Source organism: Dryobates pubescens, chromosome 27 (genome assembly GCF_014839835.1).
Source record: "Dryobates pubescens isolate bDryPub1 chromosome 27, bDryPub1.pri, whole genome shotgun sequence".
NCBI classification, from domain to species: domain Eukaryota; kingdom Metazoa; phylum Chordata; class Aves; order Piciformes; family Picidae; genus Dryobates; species Dryobates pubescens.
The window spans coordinates 14,230,215-14,249,641 of record NC_071638.1 but is presented as its reverse complement, the minus strand read 5'-3'; the positions used below and the strand labels follow the sequence as shown (position 1 = coordinate 14,249,641).

Sequence of the window (19,427 nt, the reverse complement as noted above, 5' to 3'; positions counted from 1 at the left end):
AACATTTGTTCAGCAAAAGAGTTATCAAGCATTGGAATAGGATACCAAGGGAAGACATCATCCCTGGAAGTATTTAAAAGACACATAGATGTGGCACATAGAGACATGGTTTAGTGATGGTTTTGGTTCTGCCAGGTTTACAGTTGGACTCAATGGACTCAATGACCTTAAAGGTCTTTTCCAACATAAATGTTTCTGTGATTCCATTAAAGAAAGCAGTTTAGATAATGGGAAGATGGAAAAGATCTGGTTAGTATCAGGATTCTGACGTTCTGGACATCCTGCCTCTCCTACTGCAGGGGAGTGGGGCTGAGCCAGCTGTGTTAAGCCATGATGAGATAAGCTGTGCTGAGCTGAGTCGAGCCAAGACGAGCTGAGCAATGACGAATCGTGTTGTGCCCTGCCGTGCCCAGCGGAGCCATGCGCGCGCCGGCGGAGCCCAGCGTCGTGAGTGCAGTTGCGGGCAGCGCCCTCGAGGTGGAACCTTCTCACCGAGACTGCGTTGGGCGCTCCCGGGCGGGCGGGTCGGCCCTACAGGCGGAGCGCCGAGGAACATCCCTGTGCAAGCGGGAGATGGCCCTGGGGCAGGAAGTGCCTTTGAGGAAAGAAACAAACTTCCAGACTCTGCCAGCAAAGTACTCCCGACCCTGTTCCCTTTACTCTCAGGCGAGGCCCTGGCTCCGCTCTGCCGAAACCTCCCTGGTACCAGGGATAAATGAGAGCTTCTTCACCCGGTCTCCGATCTGCAAGCCTACACAAGGGATGAGACAAAACCCGTAGGGAGACATCCCCTGTGCCATCGATCCTATGAGGGAGAACACGACCCCGCAGCCCGCGGAAGACGGGATGCTGACCGAGGCCCTTCTCCCCGGAGTAGGTCGCGTTAAACAGATCCAGCCCCCACAGGTATGTTACTCCTTGCCCCCCTCTTTGCCCCCGTTTCCTCACCGAGACAGCCTCAAGTTCTTATTTTGTCCTCCGCTCACAAACCCCCCGGCAAACATTTGTCCGGCACCGCGCCCCGGGTGGAGGCGGGGTGCAGGGGGAGGGCGGTGCCGGCCGCGGGCTGCCCCACTGACAGATCCTGTGCCCCGGCGAGGCTGGCGGATGCGGAGTCGCAGCCTGCGGCCGACTGTGGATTCACATGAAGCTGTGCCATGCCGTGCCGGACCATACCGTGCCAGAGAGCGCCACTGTCTTCAGCACCAAGAACAGCTACAAGTGAAGTACCGCACCATGCCGCGCCCACCCCGCCGTCACCCATCTGCCCTGCCCTGCCCGTCCTGCCCGCCGTGCCGTGCCGTGCCCTGCTCTGCCTGCCCGCCCCGCCGGAGCGGAGGTAAGCGCAGGCACAGCCATATCGCTTTCGCCGGCGCCCGGGTCTAGCGAGCCGCCAAGCTCCTGGCGGGGACGGTTCCGCGGGCAGAGGGGCTGGGCCGGGGGGCGGGGGCTGGGCGGTGTTTTCCGACTCGGTTGTGAACAGCACGGCCGGGCCGGTGCGTGGGTCCGCCGCTGCAATTGAGCGGCGAGGCGGCAGAGGGTGGATATCGCCACGGGGGCTAAGCCACTGGTCCCAAAAAGTTGTTTGTTTTTTTTTCAGTGGTGTTTGGGTTTTTTGGGTTTTGTTTTTCTTTTTTTTTGGCGAGAGGAGGAGGAGTAAGGAAGGAGACAGCGGAGCAGGTTCAGCTTGGCTAATCGCGAGTGTTATGCAGCGCTATTGAAATCGCTCTCCTGCATACCTGTCCCAGGCTGAGCTCCTGCATATTAAGCTGACGCTACGAGGGGAAGCTATTTGAGACTAGGGTTGTACAGAAATCATCTCATGCTATTCCCGATCGACGCCGTGTATTAGTTCCAGTGGCCTCTACAGTAACATGGATATGCAACTCTTTTCGATCAAGGTATTTGTGTATGTGTTTGTCGTCTTTAGTTCTTATTTCAAGGAACGAGGAGCCCACAAACAATGCAAGTTTTACCTCAGCTAACGTTTTTGGGTTGGGCAATTCTCCGCCTGTTTTGTGGCCCCGAGGGCTTTCGGTTTGTTTGTTTGTTTATTTTTTCCCCTTTAATTATTTATCATTTTTATTGCCCACATTCTCCCCCAGTCAGTTCCAACGAAAGAAATACTGGACACGGTGCCGTCTCAATGGCTAGCAAAAAGGAAAGATATCGGTATTCCTGAAGAGTGAGATCGCCTGCTTAGCTGCGTCCTCTCCCACTCCCGAGAGGAAGTGGGGGCACCGGGGTTCCCCCGTGCTTCCCGCCGTCCTGTTCACGTTTCCCTGGCCGGGAGGGAAGAGGCGGCTTCCGCCTCCCTGGAGGAAGGCTCTTGCCGCCGCCGTCAACTTCTCACTCGGCTCCGGGGCCGGGTGAGCTGCCGGCGGCTGCCCGCCGGTACCACATCGCTCAACGAGTGGGCTCCGCTTTCTCGCCGCCGCTCGGGAAACCCCTATAGCTCTGGATTGGGAAGGGCAAGGGGGATCCCGCTGAGCTCCGGGGGCTTCCAGCTGTGCCGGCTTGCCGTGAAGGGTTAGTTGTCCCCGGCGTGGAGCAGCATCCCCCAGCGCTGACATATGTTTATTGCGGGAATCCCAAGTGTTCGCAGGTGAACGCTTAAAAAACCCAACCCAAACAAACCAACGCAACTTAAGTAATAAAAATCGATCTGTAACCCAGAGTGCGTGCAAATCCAGTGCTGGCATTTTGGAGTTTGCAAGCTTCTGACCTCTGGGACGGGGGATTCATTAAAAGAGACTTAGGTTTTCATCGAGGGGGAGCAGAAGCGCATCAAAGCTGGCCAGTTGACGCAAGGAGAGGAAGGAAACACCGGCGGCTGTAAATAAAAGGCGAGGACTGGTTTTGCATCGCCGCTGGCGGAGGTGTGGTGCTCCCGACCGGGGATCAGGGCTCGGTGGGGATTGTCGGATTCTCGGCTCCAGCCGGAAGATCCGCATGTGCCCGCCGCCCGCCTTGCACAGAGCGCCTCGGCTGCAAGGCCGCGGGGTGAGACCCCTCAAACCTGTCCTACGGCCGCTACCTGGAAGGAGCGAGGCCCCGCGGAGAGCCGCGACAGGGCTGTGCTGGAATTCCTCAGTAACAGACGCCAGCTGGGGTACGGATGAGCCTGGGAAGAGAATGGAAAAATAAATAGCTCGGCTAAGTAAAGTGGAGAACAACAGGGGGCTCCCTTCAAGGGAGAAATGCCGCGGTGATGGGCGATGGTCGCGGAGGTGCGCGGGCAGAGGCGGCTCCACCAGCCCCGGGGGCGCTCCCCCAGCCCCTCCGCCAGGCGGGGCCGGGCGGCCTGCGTTAGCCTTTCCTCAGCCCGAAAAAGGTGCCGGCATACATTAGGAGCCGAAGGTCAGCCGGCAGAGCATGGAGGAGCCGCACGGAAAGCCGGTGCGTGGCAGGCTACTTGCTCCCGGCAGTGTGCGGCGGAGCCAGCCCGGGGGGTGGGGATGGGCAGAACCGTGTGATGTGCAGGGCACAGTGCGAGGTGAGGTGCGGAGTGCTGTGCGGGATGCTGTGCGAGATAAGCGGGGTGCGGTGCGCAGAGTGCTGGGTGGGGTGCGCAGTGCTGGACAAGATGCGCGGGGTATCGCGGGATGCAGCGGCGCACGAAGCGACGACCGGCCGCCACGACCTGGGTGCCCGAGGGCCGCGGGCAGGCGGCAGGGCCGCCAGCGGGCTCGGACACGGGGGATTTCCTGGGCATGTCCCGGGACGATTTCTGCAGGCGGCTGCTCTCCTCAAGAGAAGAACCCAGTCGCAGAGCACTGGGCTGCGCTACTAGCGCCTGCTCTGAACCCAGCTGTGCCCGCGGGGGAGCGAGAGTCTGGTGGGAAGAGGGTAAAATGAAAACAAAAACAACAGAGAAAGCTCTCCTAGGCTGGCTGGCAAAATCTCCTTGAGCATCACTTGTCAGACCAGAGGTGAAACCAACTCTAAAGGTGTTAATGATACTGCAAGACCACGCAAAGGCAGAGGAAAATACCTGATGCTGTTTCCTTTTTAAAAAGGAAGCCTCCTCTTAGTCTTCCCCCTGACAGAAGGACCTATGCTCAATTTTAGCAGGGTAGCTTGTTAGGAAAATAGGTATTGGCAGGGTAGAAAGTGAAGGCAGGTTCAACCCCAGTTGGCAGCTAACACTACACAGCTGCTGGCTCGCTCCCCTGGGATGGGGGAGAGAATTGGAAGGGTAGAAGTAAGACTCTGTGTACTAGTACAGCACACTAGAAAGAAACAGTTCCTGTAAACAAGATGCTAAGGGTGATTCGCCTTGAAGTCCTGATTATTGTGTAAAGGTTATGTCTGTGGCAGAGGCACAACAAATTATTACAGAGGAGTCGAGGTAGATAAGACTACTTACATCAGTGAAGAATTCTCCTGCAAGTTAAGAGTTGTGATGTCAAAGCCAAAGGTTTTTCCAAATTCCCTTCTGTTGTCAGCAAAACCCATTAATCTTCTCTATGTGTCAGGTTACTGTATGCAGGTGGCAACTCTTTAGATGCTCTGTGTGGAGATTTAGCTGTTTGTTCATTGCAGAGTGCTGTGCAGGAGGAAGAGACAACTTTTGTGAACACTAAAATGAACATTAGCAAGATAATTCTGACTTGATAGTTCAGAAGCTACATGTCAGTCATAAAAAGTAAAAAAACCCACATTTTTGCATTTTTTTTCTCTACAGAGTTCCATAATGGAAGATGCTGTTGTTTTGGTTTCATTCAGTAAAACCATATAGTTTTGCACTGACTGGGCAATCTGACATTTTGTCAAAGTAGAAATGGGTTTTCACCCTAGAATTCCTCCTTTCCTAGTTCACAGAATATTTATTTTATTTTAGCAGAGTTCCAACTGCACTTCAAATGGAGTGGCAAATGAATTTTTGACCTCAAACAAAATTTGAAACACTTGTTCCTCCTGCTAAACAGCTTTTCTTGTCCCACAGTAAAGGGGTTGTGTGTGTCTGACTGGCAATGTCAATTAAGACATGTTCCACAAAGTTCAGGGAACACATTTTCCTGCTAATGCTGCAGAAAGTAGTCCTTGTTCCTACAGCTGTCTGTGAGATTAAAAAAACCCTATTTCCAGGAGGAGATACTTCCTGGATCTTTCTATATGATTTCAGATGTGACTTCAGTGCCAGCTGAAGATGGCTTTTTCAGGAGCCTTGTTACTGAAGTAGAGAAATTGTCTGTATTTATGAAAGTATTTATCTGTCACTCTCGCCTTGTTATTTAGACCTGTTCATTAACATAAAGAACTCCTGTAATAAGCTGATCTCTCAGAGCAGTGAGTCTGTGGTTGGAACAGGCTCTGGTTCAGGCAGGTGCTGATGTACTGACTTGGGCAATGTTGTACCAAATTACCAACCCTGAGTACCAAATAGCTGATAAAGATGAATGATTTTATGAAGGAAGTAATTTCAGAACCAGACACTACATGCAGAAATTTCCATGTCCCCTGTCTTGCAGTATTCCGCCTCCTTAGGTTTAAAAATAAATATATATTCTAGCAGAACAAGTGGAGGTTTGTGCTGAAATACTGACTTTAAAAATAGCAATATGTTCTGATAATGCCAGATATTTTTAATGAATTAAATCCAAGAGAAGCATATATTCCAAGGTGACTGGAGGGAGGCTTTGTGGTGCACTTACTCTTGGACTCTGCTGGGGAAATGTGTGAATTTCTTCTCTGAAGGCATGTTTCTAGTGAACACCAACTACCACAGTGGGGAACCTGGTAACTTGAGAATATATTTGCCTTAATTCAGACTTTTATGGTCAATTGGAAAAGGCCAGCATTTTACTTCAAATGAAATCTCTTTATATGAGGAAAATTCATTCAAGCTTTGTAGCCCAGAGGCCCATGCTTTTTCACTAAAATTCATTGATGAAAATGGATTTCATTTAGATCAGATGCTTTATGCTTAGCTACACAGGCTTACAACATTCTCTAAAAGTTAGTATTAATCAATATATGAAAAGCAGTGTGGCATGAATAAGTTAGGCAGTATAATGGAAGCTTTTATTTCTTAGGTAACAAAAAAAAAGACTAAAAGGTCTTAAATTTTTAAAAAGAACATTTTAAATTTTTATTTCTGTTTTATAGACAAGCTGTGGACACTTGCAGCAGAGAAACATACTTTTTCAGGAAAACATGCAGGCTGAGGCAGAGCAATTAATGCTTGTGTAGACTATAATGTTTTAAAATGCTTATTATCAATTCATTTGACTTTCAGTTCCAGATAAAGTATTGGACTGAAGATATTTGGCTCACTGTAGCTTCTCCACTGTTGGTGGAATTTGGGTTGCAGTAGCTGAATTCATCACTATTTGTTTGTCCCAAGACTGACAGTTGATTTAATTTATGGGTATTCTTTGGCTGTAAGGAATTGACCTGAGGCAGAGAAAGAGAAAAAGCAGCATTTCTTTTTTTAATGAATGTTTTCACTTTTTTTCAGTGGTTCTTTCTTGTTCTCCATACAGTGCTAAATAAGAATAGTCTTACCTTTTATTCCATCAGCGAATTGTTCCCTGTGTGGGTTGTATATGCATGCATAGACTAATGCATTGGTTGTTCATTGTGGAACCAGAAAGTATATTGCTTCTGTGTCTATTTTAGGTGTAGCTACAACTTCTACTCTTTACTGTTTTGAACCTTTAGTTGTGTTTTTCTGCTAAGGCAATCGAGAAAACAGATGGTTGTGGCTAGTTAGTAGTTCATATAATCTTTTTCTCTATAGCCTGGATCATGTAAGAAATATGTCACGGGGCTGGATCAGCTCACACAGTGGTGGTAGTCAAGTTCCTCTGTTTGTGACAGTCTGAGTCAGCTCATGGGGCCAAAGCCTGGGCAGTTGTGTATGGATCCATCTAGAGGAGGGTAGATTTAGATTAGATGTTAGAAAGAAGTTCATCACCATAAGGGTGGTGAGACATTGGAACAGGTCTCCCAGGAAGGCGGTTGAAGCCCCATCTCTGGATGTTTTTAAGGCCAGGTTGGATGTGGCTCTGGGCAACCTGATCTAGTGGAAAGTGTCTCTGGCCATGGCAGGGGGTTTTGGAAGTAAATGATCCTTGAGGTCTCTTCCAACCCTGACAATTCTGTGATTCTGTGAACAATCTGTCCAGAAGGAACCAAAGGTGAGTGATGGGCTTATTACATAAAAGATCACAGACTTTGTTCCATTTAGATTCAACCTTGAGCCAAATACAAGCAAAACTAAATGTTAAAAGGCACTACAATTCCTTTGTGCTGATGTTCCCAATTTCACACCCATCAAACCTGTTTCATTTACAAGTCATTGGTCTGTTACCAAATCATGGTGAGATACTTTTACATTCAATAGAAGACTTTCCACTGTGAATCTTTTTCTTAGGTCATCATATAGACAGTATTTAAAAAGTCTCCTTCAAGTTTTGTGAGATTAATAGTATTATTTGGGGAAAAATGCAACAACAGATGTGTAAGAGTATGATAATTTCAAAGCGTTTTCAAACCACATTTTGAGTTTTGTTAACACATAGTATATAAAAATCTCGTGGAAAATAAATCATAAGCATAGTTGTCTCTAAGTGCCTCTAATTTTGTCTATGATTATCTTCTAATTTGATCATATTTTTGGTATGAACCAGTCAGATCACTAGGGACAAAGTATTTATCTACAGATGATCTTGTTGCCTGGGTGTTCTGTATAAGCAGTGAGGTAGTTCATTGAGGTCAATTTCATAACAAAAAAATCCTTTTTAAATGTAAAAGATCAGGCGAATTTCACCTTAGGATATCCATTACTCTCCATAGCTTATAACAGGTGCCTTGAGAGACTGGCCCACTGTGTGCCTATCTAGTATTAGGTAAAATTAATTCTTCCTCTCTTTCCCTGAGAGGCCTAAAAATTTATTCAGGCATGTGTAATTTTGATAAATATTGAAATAAATAAATGACATTTACTTGAGTAAAGTAGGGGTGATTTGGAGATATTTATAACAGTCAGTGAGGTGTTTATGTATGTAGGCTGAACAGTCAGTTTGGTGTTTATATATGTAGGCTGAAATCCTGATCTTGTTAAAATCCGTGGGACTTCTCCAGATGCCAGTGGTGGCACAATATTGTTCCTATTTGATGTGGTTCAACTGTAAGCAGAGAAAAGAGACCTTGTTAATGTTGGACCTCAACTCAAGTAAAATGTTGGAAAAGGAGTAATGGATGTTCAGCTGGTTTCCTAATATAATATATTGTGCTCTTTTTGCTTAAAGAAATCAGCTACCTTTTCATGAAAGTAATTTAGTATTAGAAATTATCTGGAAGGCTTTTTAGATATATAGTAAGCCCAGGAAAAAAAGTGAATTCCACTGGAGCAATAATCAGTTTAATATCCAAATGAATTGAATGTGCTTGTACTGCAGCAGCTGAAGAGCGTACTTAAATTCAGGAGCCCTGATTACTCCATTGTCATAAATGGAACCTCTCCACAAGTGTGAGTGCAAGTGGTTATTGTACTGCTGTAGGCTGGAGCAGAGTGATACAGCAAAACAGAAAATACAATATGTTACAGATAAGATCTGCTTTTGGGTGTCATGCAGTGTGAAGGTAAATACAAATTACTGGTCAGAATCTGAACACCAAGCTAAGTTTAGTTCCCCTGATTTGGCTTTTGCTGTGATCAGTTTCCTGGCTTGTAGTACAGTGCAGCTAGGTGTTCAAATTCACAGAAGGCCAAGAAGTACTCCCTTATAGAATATTGAAAGAAAAGCCTAGACGTTGTAACTCCTATTCAAAAGTAAATGCACTGTGGGACAGATATAAAACTACTGAACCAAATGGTATTTCTGACTTGTTTTTTTCTCTTTTTCTTTCTTTTTTTTTTTTTTTTTTTTTTTTTTATCCCCCCAGAAGTACTTCAACTGCAGGACAAAATACAAGGACATAAGCTACTGACCTCCTCATAGCATAAGGACAGACATAGTAACCTACACTTCACCATCAATTAAGAGCAATTGCAAACCCCCTCTCAGAAAAGCTCATCAACACATGACGTCAGTGGACACGTTTTGTAAAACACATTTTATGTACTTCTGCTGAGATCCTTTTTCTACCTACCGCATGGTTCTATATTACTTACTAGGCACCGATGGTAGCCTCCAGAAAGTGCAACTTCAAATGGTCAAACTCATCCTCTAGCAAGAAAAAAATCTGGATACTGGATAGCAACAACGTCTTCAGAGAAAATGGTATACGAAGGAAAACGATTAGTTTCCTGCCATTGTTTCTTTCTGTTAACAGCCAAATTCTACTGGATACTTACCCTGATGCAAAGAACTCATGGCCAGGAATATGCCCATTCTATCCGACTGGATGGGGACATCATTTTGGGAGGTCTGTTCCCTGTCCATGCAAAAGGGGATAGAGGGGTGCCTTGTGGGGAGCTGAAGAAGGAGAAAGGGATCCACAGACTAGAAGCAATGCTGTATGCGGTTGATCAGATTAATAAAGACCCCGATCTTCTTGCCAATATCACCTTAGGTGTCCGGATTCTTGACACGTGTTCCAGGGACACTTATGCATTGGAGCAGTCCTTAACGTTTGTGCAAGCCTTGATAGAAAAAGATGGTTCAGATGTGAAGTGTGCTAATGGTGACCCACCTATTTTTGCTAAGCCAGACAAGATATCTGGTGTGATAGGTGCTGCAGCAAGTTCTGTGTCCATTATGGTTGCAAATATTTTAAGACTTTTTAAGGTAAGGAACATTTTGTGTCTTTCTTTTAAATTTCAAGCACAATGAAGTGAGTGAGGTGATTGTGTTGTATTATCTTCAAAAGAGAAAGGACTTTTTCAGGGTCAGAAATCTGAAATTACTGGTTTGCCCTTTCAAAGCAAAGAAAAAAAATGGCAATGATTGCGGACCCTAATTTAAGAAGCAAAATGCTTCTTTTGAAATTCTGTCCAACCAAAGCACATTTTAATTCTTTAGGGATTTCTATCCTTATTTTTTTTGCTACTCACACTTGCTCCATAAGGAGTGTTCATGCTCATGAAGACTAGGTTGAGATTGATTTCCCAAATTCCCAGGAGTATGAAATACAAGGTTTAAACACAAATTCATTCATAAGAGGACCAGATAATTTCAGATATGCCAGTAATAATCTAGTGGAATTGGTGTGCATGTCTAGCCAAATGAAGTGTACTGAAGTATCTTTGACTTCCTAGAAATCTTAACCTCCTCCACATTTTTTTCCCCCTTGACTTTATTATCATTTTGAGAGAGTTTGCTTTTGGATAAAAGTTCTCCTGGCATTTCCTTCCATGTACTTTATTAAGCTTTGGCATTCTGCATAACGGAAAAGTAAACCTGCCACTTTGTGAACTTGCTAAGTTAGATGAGAAGATGAATGCATTCTAATCAATCAACAGATCAGACAGTAGACATTTAATTTTTAATCCTGTGCAATAGCAAACAGATGATGGTAAGGTTTTCCTACTTCATTCTACTCACAGAATGACTAATTTTTTGTCTGAATTGGTTACTGTCCTGCCACCAACAGTTACTCAGACTCATTCTGAAGTCTTACCTTATGTCCTACAAGTTCACAACTACTGAAGACCACTTAAAGACCATATCTTTGACCTTGGTGGAGGAGTTATGCTTAAGTAATGCTTAATATTGGTGTTACATGTTTTGCAGAGTGTTGCACTTGTTTTCTAATTGCTGTAACTGAGAGATTGATTAGAAGTAAGGAAAGATTGGTGTGTTTTGGAAGGTTTCTCAAATCTGCAAAGTGTGTTTCAGTCTTTTAGTATAGATTTTTACCCTTCCCTCTGGTTCTCTTATAAAAGGCATGATGATGGATTTGCAGTTCAGTGGTGGGCCAGGGTGCCTGCTGGCATGTGGTCATATGTTCACTGCAACCTCAAAACTGATCCCTAGCTGCATTTCCTGCACAGGTTTGACAGTAGTGGACTTGTTCCAGCCATATGTGTAATTTGCAAAAATTGAGTACACAAACAGAGCTAAGAGCTAAGTATTTTTAACACTCTTTATGGAGAGCTGGACTTGGGGGGGGGGGGAGGGCAGACTTGTCTTTCCTTGGAGCAATCATCCATGTTGCAGGAGGTGTCTATTTTTAATATCACAGACTTTTAAAAAAAGTTGTGTTACCCTGTTAAATAATGCATGGTTCTGAAATAATGATAGATGAAAGGGTCACTTTGTTACCCATCATAATGCAGGGCCACGTAGACTATGACTTACACCCAGTTTTGAGTTGAATATAGTGCGGTAGACTGATTTAAGAAACTAAGCCTTGTAAGACATGCATTAACTGTGAATTAAGAGCAGCAAGAAGAGGCCTATGAATTGTCTAAGATAGCGGCAATTTGTCTTCTGAAACCATGACAGCTACCTCCTGATTTCCATTATGCAATAAGATTGCAAATAACGTTCTACTGCAGTCTTAATCAATAGAGGGTCACGTGATACTCCCTCTGGGGAAAGATCTTATTTACCCATTTAATTGATGTAACACAGCTGCTGGCAAAAGGAGGAGACATCTCTTTTGGTTTTAATTATAGATCTTACACAAATATTCTTACTAATGTAAAAAAAATGAAAAATTATACCCTTCAGTGTCTGATGTTGGACCTGCATCTGAAGTCTGTTTTTACACCTTCCTCTCAGAAGCAAACCTGTTATCTCTGCATGAGGCTTCTGGGTAAAGCCCTTAGCAGCAATGTAGAAACCATTCACAACGGTTGTAGTCAAGGGAATTAGGAAGCTGAGGGTCATTTGCCAGGAGTACAGAAGAGTAATCTAGTGTGGGTTGCATTCAGACCAAAGACATGGGCTAAAGTTCTCAACTGTTGCATCCCCATGGCTCTGTGGTGTCCAGGATCTTGGTCCGTGCTCATAAAGGCTCCAGGTATGAAATTGTTTGCTGTATCTTGGTATGTGTCAAGACTGGGCACTCAGCTGGTGTAAGTGCCTGTACTTTAACTGAAGACATTGATCATTGTCATGCAAATGTCTGTTTACACTGTATCAAGGATGAGTGTGATTCATTCATATTTCTGTCTAACAGTACTGTTCAGCAAATTGAACCTGCAATTTGAAGTTCAGTATTGCTTAATATATGCTCTGAAGTTCCTATATGTCAGGACTATCTATTTTTTTGTTGAGAACATTGTTATTCAGTGAAATTTTAATCTGTGATGAAATTGTAAGAAGTACGTTACATCACTCAACATGAATACACAAAGATAGCCTGAGAAATATTATGCTCAGCAGTTTGGAATTTTATGCTGCTATTCTTCTTTTTCTTGCCATTTCCCCCCTTTCTTTTATTGATTTTACAGCATAAAACATACAGGTCAATAGTTTTGTCTGATGATCTGGTGGATAGCATAAACTGATTGATAGTCATGCTCTTCTGTTATCTTAAGTTATCTGAGGAGAGGGAGAGTACCACAGAAAATAACCTTTGTCTATACCCTTTTTCCTGGTCAAATGGATCACCTTGAATTCTTTCTCTTTTTGTGAATTTCCAGGTGCACCACTGCTTAGCAAGTGGGGTCTTTTTAGATATTACCTTTGGTAGGTCCAAGACATTAAAATGGAAATTAGCACAGCCTAAATGTCACCTGTTGATGATTTTAGACCTTTCAGAGGCACTTTCAAAGTGGGAAACACTTGTTCAAAGAATTAACTGTTTCAAAGTGGTGCTGTTTTACTCTTCTCACTTTATGTCCCGCTGGTGCTTGATGCCAAAAAGGTTGTTTGGAACAGTTGCTCATGAAGCTATCAGAACTTGGAGATTGTCAGGCTGCAAATACAATGGAAGACCTTCAGAGGCAAGCACAGAATGATTGTGCTAGGTAGTAACACAGTAGCTAGCCCCTCAAACAGTTCTTTATGAGTGTTAGGACAGATTGTCCCCACTTGAAATTGCTGGCTCATCGTTTTAAGTTGCTTTTATCAGAAGATGTTAAGAAGGAGATGTTTCACAAAGGAAATTGAGGTAGGAGCTGAGGGGCCAGCAATACAGCCTCATCTGAATGAGAACAATACAGATCTCTCTGTAACCTGGTTAAACCAACAGTTCAGTGATGTCCCGAAAGATGCTTATGAGCCTCACACAAAGCATTTAAAGGGTATCACCTGGCCATGCCTAAGCACCCTACAGGAAGCCAAAATTTCAGTGAGGCAAATCCAAGGAAAGGTGTAAAAACAAGATTTTGACTGATCAAATCAGTAGAAATATTGCCTTTGTGACAGTAAGAGCTGGCTAAGGAGACAGCCAACCCCCAACAGATCCTACCAGCTGACCAGAAAACAATTTGGCAGCAGGATTTCCAGGCTGAAAAAACAGACACCCAAGACCAGCTTCTGGTTCACCAGAAAAAAGGAAAGAGACTGGCCCATGCTTGCCTGTAGGAAACAAGAGACTCTATGATTTAACTCACTTCACGTATTATGCTGCCTATATTCGAAGTTATATTTGTTTAATGTCTGAATAGCTCATGTCAATGGTTAAAATCTATGGCAAAAAGAGAGACATTTGTTTATGCTAGTGTCCCATCCAAAGACCTCACAATATTTCTGAACTTCTTGGTACATTCCATCTGTCACGTTCACACATCACAGCCAGTGTCACACTAGGAGCAGCCTATGGATGACTGCATGGAAATTGAGATGGGTGGGCAGCATGTTCGGTGGCTTGTGATCTTAAGCTTTTATGTATATATTTATGCACATGCATATAAAGCCAAAATATTCATCAGCAGTTTTATTCATTGCCTTGCCTTTTGCCATGTCTTGCCTTGCCTTCTGTTTTCTCCTCTTTTCCTAAGACTAAATGTCTTATTTCCTCTTTTTGGTTAAATTCCCTTCTTGCTGCACCACTATAATCCACTTTAATAGCTGCTGTCTGGAGGGACTAATATTGACTTCATGCACATTTGCCTTATACATTTCATACACATTACTTTTTCAGAATTAGAAGTACAAATGACACTGTGAAGTTACACTTCCAACATTATTACAACCATCCAAAATGCAAGGGATAATTTTTTCAGTGAATTTAGAGGTGAATATGTTAGATCCCTTAGTGTTTTGTTTCCTTGCTTCATTTTGGTTTTCATTGTATCTCTTTGGCTGATAGCCTTGTGTGGGTACCAGGGCTGTACCTGGATGATGCTTTTTTTAGGATCAGTTGCAGTTCTTTTTGTTTGCCTGCCTTTTGATGCTTTTGCTATCTTGTGTTCCAGACCTGTACAAAACAGGAGACAAGCTTCCCAGAAATGAGAGAATTACCATTGTACCTCATTGAACTTCATAAATAGAGGGCTATGTATTTAATTGCGGCTATGGAGTGCATTGCTTGATTGAAGGGAATATGATGTAAATCAAATGTAATAATATTTTACCACATAATTTCAGAGACTATGTACATACTTCTGTGAGACAACCCGAAACCATACACAGATCCCGATCCTTACTCTATGCCTATGGATATTTTTGCACCTCATGAGCATTACTGACTTCAGAGGCTATGCAGGAGTCAGTCTGTTCCCTGTCTGACTGCAGAGCCTTTCCACATTTGAAGTGCTTTTGCCATAGTCTTTATAAGAAGTAAAGAACAGGGTTAAGAATTTTACCTGACATATTTGCCTTCATTAATACAAAATGTGCTACACTGATGAAATCATATACATTTTCTGTTCAATGTGTCATGCTACATTTGTCAATAATATTTTCTGCTGTGTACAATTTGAGATAAGAAATAGGATGATTTCTTTCTGGTGGTTAAAACATATGTGGAAAATCTTGGGTGAAGTGTGAAGAAAAATTGTTGTTAGTAGGGAGAAGATGACTGAAACATTTTGAAATCAGCTCTTAAGATGAACAGATTTGTTTTACCTTTGTCTTAGATAATATTTTTACTTTCTGAATCATTTTTAATTATAAAAGGAATCCACTGCCAATACATCTCTTTTAATTTTACAGTGTTTTTTTTGTAGCTTATTGCAAGCACATAATCTGTTTAGTGCCTGAGCGTCTTGTCTTGGCTGAAAATACCATTATAATAATTCATTTCCCCCCCCTGTAATTCAGCTTCTTTTGCATAAACCCAAGATTCATATCTCTTTATTTCCATGACACTTGATTATGTGAAAAACCCTTTTAATTCAGCCATGATTTTCTGTCACTACTAGGTTAAATGTGTTATGGTCAAGAGAGGCGATCACCAGGCCGACACCAAGATAAAATTATAGGTATGACTGATACTTTTCAAGTATCAGTAATGAAACAGCTGGGAAAATTTTTAGTTGCAGCTAGAGGAAGTAATAGATTTTCAGTTTCTGTGAAAACTGCTAGGAGTGATTAGCATCAAATTTTATTTGTGCTAAGCTGCTTAAGGCAAGAGAGCACAAAAGCAACTTGATGCACTCATTTAGTGTTTTACAGTATATTAGTTCCTCAAATATTCCTCTAAAGATTTAATATTTGTAGTCTTTTCCCATTCCTGGATGAAGCTATAGCTAATGGTTATAGCAAAGGGGCAAGCTCGTTTTATGTATTATTTTCCATGTTTGTCACTGTTTGCTGTGAGGTTTGAGAAACATCTCTTGACCATTTTGTGTTTATCTTTTGTAATTTGATTTGCTTGTATTTAGCTATTTCACAAGAAAAATTGGATGCTTGATTAATGTTTGTTAAATGGTTTCAGATGTCTCCTCTGTTTTTGCAGGCAGGCTGAAGCTGTTTAAAATGTTGAGGTTTTTATGTCATTCCATAACCACAGTATGTGAGCACTTTATAAAGAGAGCATAGCTATTAAAGACCAATGGTCTGATTTTCTTTCTACTTTCCCCAGGGCAGTTGGGGATATATATGTGCGTGCGCACACACACACACACACATACACATCTTTCCTGCACAGGAAGAAAACTGCGTATGTGGAGAGAATTATTTCACCCTTTCATTGCTGACTTTTTGCTGAGTTCCTACCACTATTGTAGGGTTCTTTGTGCACGACAGATGCTCCAGAGTGGCCTCCACCCTTTAGATATTTACACGCATGAAGAGGTCACCTACACACAGAAACACAAACTCTGCAGTGGCTTTTTTAGAGATCTTGTGTCTTCTTATGTCTCTGCCAGTAAACAAAATGTACCTGGCCTAAGTTCTCTGGCAGCAAGGTCAGCTGACACAGACAACCCACTCCTGTATCACAAACTCCTTTCATTCCCCGAGATCATGGTCCTGCATGCAAATTACTGGGAGAGAATGATTCCTGACCCATTCTGACTTCTGAAGCCTGTCTGGAAATTGGGAGACTTAGCTGGCGCAGGTTGTGGCTGAGTTATGGACTGTCCTGTCAGTCTAATACTGTTGCTGAGGGGTGTGTGCTGAAATTATGTGATTTACCAATGTAGATGTCACTGTTGGTTTCTCAGGACAGAGCTCCTCTGCTCCTACATCACACTGAAAGGATGCTGTAGCATTGATGCTTCTTCAGTGTTTTAGTATAGCAATGTTAGTTTTATTAGCCATGATGAGAACTAAATTAAGATGTTTTTTCCCCCTTGCTGGATAATTGTTTCAGTACAGTGACAGCTGTGCAATAAGAATAGTCCTGCATTCTGACTGTCATCAGAAACCAGAGACTATTGTGCATTATGGCCAACTGGTAGATTTTGTGGGCTTTTGTATTTCCATCCTCATTACTTTCCCTAAAGCACATTGTGCTTTTAGGATTAAACTGGTTTTGAGTGCTTAAATGTATATCCTTATGTTTACTAGCATTTATCAGAGAAAAATAGTCATCCAAAGAAAAGTCTTACTGAAGGACACTGATTCCACATGGATGAATTAAGTAGCCAAGAGCAAAATGTTCCTCTGGCCTGGGATCTACATATGCTCCCACACCAGAAAAGCAAGACACTGTGTCCCCTATCTTTCTGACAGGACAATTAAGCATTTAAGTGAGGCCTTAAATTAGGAGGCTGTTGGCCCTTGCCTGCCTGTGTCCTTAACAGAGAGAGTAAAATAGTTTCAAAGGAGTCTGGATCAGGTCTATGAGTTTGGATACATCTTCAGGGTTTTACAGATAGATGATGGGTTGCTCCATGACTTTACTTTGACCAGACATAGACTCACATACTGCATTGGGTTGGAAGAGAGCCTTAAAGGTCATTTTGTCCAACTGTCCTGCAGTGACCAGGGACACCTCCAGCTAGGCTGCCCATGGCCACATTGAGCCTGACCTTGAATGTCTCCAGGGATAGGGCCTCAACCACATCCCTGGACAACCTGTTCCAGTATTTTGCCACTCTCATTAAAAAGCCTTCTTCCTTATATCCAACCTAAATCTACCCTGCTGCTGTTTAAAACCATCCATGTCCTATTCCTACAAGCTCTTCTAAACAGTCATTCCCCAGCCTTCCTGTAGTTATGAGGTCTCTCTGGAGCCTTTTCTTCTCCAGGCTGAACAGACCCAACTCTCTCAGCCTGTCTTCATAGCAGAGGTGCTCTAGCACTGTCATCATCTTTGTGGTTCTCCTCTGGACCCGCTCCAGCAGGTGTTTCTCTTTTGTGCTGGGAGCCTCAGGGCTGAACACAATACTCCAGTTGAAGTCTCACTAGAGCAGAATCACCTCTTCTCACCAGAAAGGAGGTTTTAGAAGCCTTTCATGGAGGTCATAGGTGGCTTTGTACACATTTATGAGAGGACATTAAACACCTGCAAGAATGGTTCCAGATTCTTAATTCCTTCCTCACTTTCCTGTGGGAGGAATCCTGTTGATATCCTTTTTCTTTTTTCCCTCCCTCCTTGTTCAGCCATCTTTATTTCTCCCTCACCTTAAGAAAAGCTACTTTATGGCCACTGTTCTAATTATTTTTCAAGTGAGTACTTCATGGTCTCACATACCTTTTTTTTTTTTCCAGACATGTAGAATGATCAAGGCTCTGACTGAGTCTCAGTTTCTGTGGGTCCTGAGGGTGAGTGGGTGAGCAGCTGGCAAAGCTGGAGCTTGGGTGACTTATGAGTGGGATATAAAAGAAATTATTACTGAGAAACTGAGCCCCAGAAAGATGAGGGTGTTTCTTTTTTACCTAATTGTAGGATTTCTTGTGTGGCAATTCAGAAAGGTACTTGGCTCTAACTCTTCTCTGAAATAAATTATTTCTGATAGCAATGCTGAGATACGCCACAGTATTGCAAGAGCTCTCTTCCTATAGTATTTATTTTATAGCTTGAGACTGTGCAACAGGAGTGAAAGTCATTTCTCTGAGCTGGAATAATTCATATTTTGAGTTTTGACTTATGCTTTTTCAGGTGCCTCCAGCATTTAGTTGTATAGCAGCAGTATTTGTAGAGACATAATCAGGATCTTTTTTCCTTCTTCACTGGTACATTTATGTACATGGTTCTTCTATAAACTTAAAAGTAGCAAAAGGACCTTAGCCCATTTTGGGTATCATTCTACAAAAAAGCTTTTAACAGCTTCCATTAGCTTTTTACTTTGATAGTGGCTCTGTCACATTTAAAATGCTGTTACAATCTTCTCCCAGTCTGAGTAAAATTTTGTCAAGCAACTCCATTGCTTGATCCTCCAGGGTGTTTATTACTTCTGTTCAGATAAATTTTCTTGGTGGATTTTATTTTTCTCATTTGTTTGTTTGTAAAGTCCTTTGAAATGTTAAGGTCTTAGTGAAAAGTTATTACCACAGTTATACTTCAGCTATTCATCAGAGAAACTTTTCAAAGTGGCTATGGATCCTGCAGTAATTCTCTAAGCCTGACACTTAAAAAGCAAAGCCTGAGAAAGAGCTAAAGAAAGGGCTGGCTTTCTTGCCATTCTTATTTCTTCTTCTGGTGCCATGAGTATGCTTTGGGTTTATCAATAATGCTGATACACAGAAAGTCCCCTTCCAGAAGAGCTCACTTCCTTCATGGTTTTCAATTGGACAAGGACTTCGAAGTCTAGGAGGTGTGCTGTATGAACTTCAATGAAGTCACAGGGAGTCTCAAGACTTACCTCTTCAGATGATATGTGAAGTAGAACATGAGCTAAAATGTTGAAATGCCTTGCTGTAGAAGACAACACAAGAAGGACATGAATCTGTTGGTGAGGGTCCAGACATGTATCACCAAAAAATATCAGAGGGCTGGAGCACCTCCTCTGTGAGAACAGACTGAATGAGTTGGGTCTGTTCAGCCTGGACAAGAGCTGGAGAGGGCTCCAGGAAGACCTTATAGCAACCTTCTGGTACTTGAAGGTGGCCTACAGAAAATCTGGAGAGGGACTATTTGTAAAGGACTGTAGTACTAGGACAAGGGGCAATGGTTTTAAACTAGAGCAGGGTAGATTTAGATTAGGTATTAGAAAGAAGTTCTTTATTACAAGGGTGGTGAGACACAGG

At 43.1% G+C, this 19,427-nt stretch overlaps 1 protein-coding gene across 1 annotated transcript in view; it reads left to right on the top strand.

Annotated features, from left to right (window-relative positions):
• The first annotated feature begins 1,647 nt into the window (after positions 1-1,647).
• Positions 1,648-19,427, top strand: part of GRM8 (glutamate metabotropic receptor 8) — a 339,948-nt gene continuing 322,168 nt past the window's right edge. The window contains 2 exon segments of the mRNA XM_054173798.1: positions 1,648-1,901; positions 8,896-9,740. Coding sequence (XP_054029773.1) covers positions 9,231-9,740 — 510 coding nt within the window. The 5' untranslated portion in view covers positions 1,648-1,901; positions 8,896-9,230.